The sequence below is a fragment of the Delphinapterus leucas genome, chromosome 18, assembly GCF_059928025.1.
Source record: "Delphinapterus leucas isolate spDelLeu-1000000601 "Yukka" chromosome 18, BTC_Dleu_Yukka2, whole genome shotgun sequence".
Taxonomy (NCBI): domain Eukaryota; kingdom Metazoa; phylum Chordata; class Mammalia; order Artiodactyla; family Monodontidae; genus Delphinapterus; species Delphinapterus leucas.
Window position 1 is genome coordinate 14,703,728 of NC_143146.1, and position 5,444 is coordinate 14,709,171.

Here is a 5,444-nt window from a genome sequence, read left to right on the forward strand (position 1 = left end):
TAGTTTGTTCACAGAAACTTGTGACTGATTAGAATCTGGGGACTTCAGATCTGAGTCTAGGAACCTTTCTGCCACCGTGGCGAGACCTGGAAGTGAAATAGGGACTTCCAGGGTTGGGAGCCAGAGTCGGTGGAGAGATGCTTCAGGTCCATGACCCAAGCACAGGGCAAAGCCAAGCTCCCCTCCCCGAGTGGAGGAGAGGCCCTGACACACTCCAAGGTCCCACACCAGGCACCAGAAGTGCTTCTGTGGACAGAGACCTCGGCAGGCTCATCTGTGTTGATGGGGTCTGCCAGTAGTAGTTGCTCTTTTCTTAATTTTTCCCTTGAATTAGATTTCATTCTTCCCCTGCTCATCTGTGGAATCCAGAGCATTTCGTCAAACTACGTTCGTAAGTTAGTGCCATTTGTGTGACACAGCCAAGAATGACAAGAAGTCACAAAGGGTCAAGAGAGAGCCACTGCGTCTTCCTTAGAAGGGGCGCCGGAGAAACACGCACTCCTTTAGGTCAGGGCCGTTTCTGCAGGGCCCGCATGTGATGTCTCCTGCAGTTAAATGTCTTAGTATCACAGAGGTAAGAGCCCCAGAGCCAGCCTAGCTGCTCCTTGGGGAGCATCCTGACTTGACTTCTACAACGTAGTGTTCCTGGAATTTGCTAAATTCATGATTGCTGAGTAGGAAATGTTCATTTCCACAGCAAGGAACAGAAAAGGAGTGATTCCCTCTGCTTTCAAAGCACAGATTTCCAAATCCGTTTCATTTCCCCTCCAGAGATGACCAAATTACCAGATCGGGGGATCCTTTGAGGCTCCCAACTTCTCATCATTCAGTGTCAGCGGCTCAGTCTGGCCAGCAAAGTGGTCAAGGGGCTCTAACACGCACAATTTCTTTAGGAAACATTCATTATTCTCCATGTATTTTTTTCAGTGTGCAGATGTGGACGATAATGACTGGGACATATCATCCTTAGAGGAAGAGAAATCTTTGGGGAAAAGAATTGGAAGAGAACAGAAGGAAGCTCCACCTGTGAAGAATGAATCAAATTCTACTCAAGTGCCAAGTGCCTGGGGTGCAACTAACCAGAAAGGGCCAAAGGGAGAAGGTTCGCTGCTTTGGTGTCTAGCAGAAGCCTTTATAAATATCTAAGCTATGCTAATATATTATCAGACAAAAACACCGTTGGCATAACAAAGATCTTGCTTTCCTTACATTATTTTAACAAGGACGGAATGTGAACAACTTACTGATTTGTATATATTTACTAATTTTCTAAAATTTAATTTTAGGTCTAATCCTTAGTCTTTAAATTTCTAAAATACCTATTTTTGAAAATGCCCATATAAATAGTCTCTTCATGCAGATGCCTCATGGAAATTTAAATTTCTGATCATATACCTAAATGAGGCCACTTTTTCTGACTGTCTTCCTGTATTCATCTGTCTACATGTTAAATATTTTTATTTTCTTCCAAGGAAGATTCTTCTTGTAGCACTGTAGCCAGTGGGATGAATGACAAGTGAAACCATCCACTGCTATTGTTCCTATTCACCCAGGCTAGAGTATGGGTAATAAGTCCAGTAACTTACCTCTCAACCCATTTAATTTTTAAAATCAGAAAATATAATTTGTATTTTTTCTATCAGAGTAATTCTTCTCCACTCCACCTCTCAGCCTTTCTTCATCTGTGCGTCCAATGAGCCGTGCCTCTGAGTAACGGGCTCAGACCCCTATTTCTAGGCTCACTGACTTTAGACATGAACTGTGGAAGTTCTGCTAAGACAGAGGAGGATTTGACTCCTTCCCCACTCCCTGCACCTCTCATGCCCCCTCTTCAGGATTTTTGTTCCCACATCTGTAATTTTAACAAATACGTGCACATCTCTACTTGCTCTGTCTGTCTGTAGCAGGGTCTCCTGCCTCATCCCCACCCCACCCCCACCGCCCTTTGTAAGATGAGCCATTGCTGCCTCTACCTTCACTTGACCTCTTTTCTCCACCAACGTGTCAGTCATAACACTGACCTTCTGTTCTGTCACCGTCATAAGTTTTCTGTGCTTTGTCTCAAGATCCATCCTAATCTTTGAAAAAGCAAAAGACATGTTTATGCTACGGCGACTCTGTGAGGACACAGGGCCAAGAGGATGCCCTGAGTACATTTCCTCCCTCCGCCCCAATGTCATGGCCCCACACCCCTTAAAGAAACATTTCTGGAGTCACATGCAAGTGGAATTCTCAGCCCTCTCCTGTTTCAGTGGCTCAAGGCACTTTTGAACTAACTTCATGTTTAAGCTCATCTACCCTAGAAAACCTGGGGTACCGTTTTACCATTTAATCCCTCCTTGGCTTGTTAATTTTATTCTCCTCTCTTTACCACTGCCAGCCTCCAGGCCCTGTGCTGAATGCTGGCAAGGGGAGGCCGGGCGGAAGCTTCCCTACGAGGGCCCCGTGAGGCTACCCCAGGGACGTGGTGGGACTGTCCACAGCCTCTTTCACAGTTTGTAGGAGCTAGGGGTGGGGTTTCGAGCAGACTCAGACACGAGTGATGAATTACTGTCTGAAGTGGAGGATTTTTTACAGGCTGGACAGTGTGCTTGTTTCATCACTGGGGCCTCCCCCGCCCCCTCTCTCCCTCCACAGGACCTCAGGATGAATGCAGCACATTGAAAAGCAGCTTAGTAACCGTGACTGACTGGAGTGACTCTTCAGATGTGTAACTGTCACCCCACGCATCAGGAGGCCCTTCCAGACGCCAGCAGTATTGCAGAACCACAGTCTTTCAGTACTGCCTACACGACTCTAATGCTCCTGCTTGGCAGTATCTCCTACAGTAACAAGGAAGCTGACTCTCCAAGAACCAGAGTCCCTTTTGTGGCACCTAATGCAGTTATTACAAAACAAACTGTCAGCAGTATTTTGAAGCATATAAAGGTGTTTAAGACTGCTGCTTAAAAATAATGTGTCGTTGAAGTCATAAAAAGTTTTTTCTTCAGAACGGCACTCTAGTGTTTGTTTAAGTGTATTTTTTTTTCAACTAATCTTTAAGTGAATTTTTTTTTAAACTTCTTATAGCAGGTTTTGGTTTGAATTAGAACCTTTTTTTATATCTTTCTTATGTATGTTGTCACGTTGGATGCGTTTTATTATAAAGTTCTGTTAGTATCCTTAAAATTGAATTAGTGGAATCAGTGAAATCTTAAGAGTAGATTGCTTATTTTTCATATAGAAGTTTAGAGTTATAAAAATATAGCTAGGCCCACGTTAGATAACTCCATTTTCCAGAAGTACTTTTACCATATGCAGCTTTGAGCCATTGTAAGCATGTCGTTTTATTTTAGAACTTTAAATACCATTTCTGTGGCATCATCTTTACCTTGGATATTGTATGAATAAAATGTAGCCAGTTTAAATGTCAGTTAATTTATCTATAAACAGAATAGATCCAGTCAATACTGAATTCATATGTGTCTGTAGTTTTTTTCACTTTTTTTAAATGCCCAACCCATATTCTAAAGTACCTCAAGACTAACTTAATTTTATTCTTAACAATGACATTGTCAACATTCAAAAAGTTCATATAAACTGTTTTCTGCATTTTTTATACTTTGTGGTACTATCTGTACTCTGTTTCCAAAAAAAAGTTACATTTTAACTAAATGGTTTTTTGGATTTTGGATCCTTCTTCATTTTGCCAACCTTTCAAGTAAAGCCCTCCATTACATCCTTGTGACTGTGGCTGAGTTATTAGAGCTGATTTCTGAGTTAGGCTTATCTCGTTAGAGAATTTAAGCTTGCCTTGGTAGCTGTGCCATGTAAACACACTGACCTAAAAGTTAAAACAATGTTTTATCTGTTTCTGCCCCACCAGAGTCCTTTTTACTTGTGGGCCACTCTCACAAGTAAAACTTCCCACAAAGGCCAATTTTTTAATTTTTAAAAACTTCCCACAAAGGCCAATTTTATGCAGATGTACTCACTTTATAAGTTTCTAAAAGCTCTAATAAATGCTGAATCAAATCTTCATTGTAGTAGGACAGAGATGAGCAACCTACAACAACGCCTAAGAAGGAACCCAGGCCCTTACATTCACTCACTTATTCCACAGAGATCTGTTGAGCTCCTTGTTTGTTTGTTTCTAACATGCATTATTAGTTCACTTATAGAACAACTTTGAGACAGTTATTATAATTTTCTTGAAGATGTGAGAAACCGTTATACAATAACTTGCCAAAGCCATACACTTAGAAAGTGACAAAAGTAGGCTTTAGACCGGGTCTCAAATCCAAGTCCTGGGTCTGCCAGGTCTTAATTCCTGAGCAGAAAGGGTTGGAGAAATATGATGAATGTCTGCTAAGGAAACCCAACAGTTATGTTGAAAAGACCGATCCTTTATCTGTTAGTCCTGTCATTTTAGATTGCACTAGAATTGGCGTGTTCGTTTTCCTTTGGGCTATCGCCTTAGATTTCTCCTCACTGACACACAGCTAATGTGTTTCTGGCTACTGACACAGTGTTTCTGTACTTTGACCCCTTCTCTCCGTAAATTCTTCAGAAGCTAGAACAGTTCAGTACAATCAAAATATGTCTTCACCAGTACAGCTCTGTAAATTTGTTTTAAACACACACTCACAAAACCCGGCCCTGCCACTGGCCTGTAGCACCTAACCTCCCTCCACGGCTTTCAGTTCATTTGTGTCCCTGGAAAAGGTATTCAAGTATTATTATGGTCTGGAAAAAAAATCATATATATATATATATATACACACACACACACATATATACATATGTACATACATATATATGTGTGTAATAAACTTGTTCTTTTTCTTTCATTGAGCACTTCCAAACAATGTGATTTTCCTTTTTAAGTCTTTCACGCTTGAGGAAAATGAAAATGTTACGGTCACCCATACTGTGATTAGTATTGGAAAGGGTCTGACTCATAGATTTACACAGACAACCAATTATCCAAAGCTTGAGACTGTATATTTCACACTAGACTGCCTCAGTTCAAAGTCGTGGTTTTGTCACTCGCCGCGGCAAGTCACTTCAACCCTCTGCTTTCATTTCATCCCCTGCCAGCTCAGGTTGCTACAGCACTTACCTCAGGGGGCAGTTATGAGGATGAGTGAGTGAGGGCACACGCAGACTGAGATAACTATCGCCCTTACGGGCATGAGGTAAAGGGGCTGGCCCTAGAAATAAAACGGCGTCTGGTCAGAGGTCACTGAAACACGTCTTGAAAAATGCTGTCTCTCCATTACCGGTTAGTTCCACGCACACGACCTGAGCGACACACTGGAACTTTGTCCGTTATTTCTGAACGGGGCAGGTACAATGCAGCTCCAGGCCTTCCTCTGTTGGCCCCAAAGTCGGCCATGACGGGCGTCTACAGCTCTGCTCTTGCCGATGCCCCACCCCAGGATCTGCTCTCTGTACTGGAGAAG

General features: G+C 42.4%; 1 protein-coding gene across 1 annotated transcript in view; it reads left to right on the top strand.

Moving 5' to 3' along the window:
* DZIP1 (DAZ interacting zinc finger protein 1) overlaps positions 1–4,704 on the top strand; it is an 82,871-nt gene extending 78,167 nt beyond the window's left edge. The window contains exons 23-24 of the mRNA XM_089899812.1: positions 928–1,102; positions 2,638–4,704. Of these exons, the coding sequence (XP_089755938.1) occupies positions 928–1,102; positions 2,638–2,714 (252 nt within the window). The 3' untranslated portion in view covers positions 2,715–4,704. The remainder of the gene's footprint in view (positions 1–927; positions 1,103–2,637) is intronic.
* The last annotated feature ends 740 nt before the right edge of the window (positions 4,705–5,444 follow it).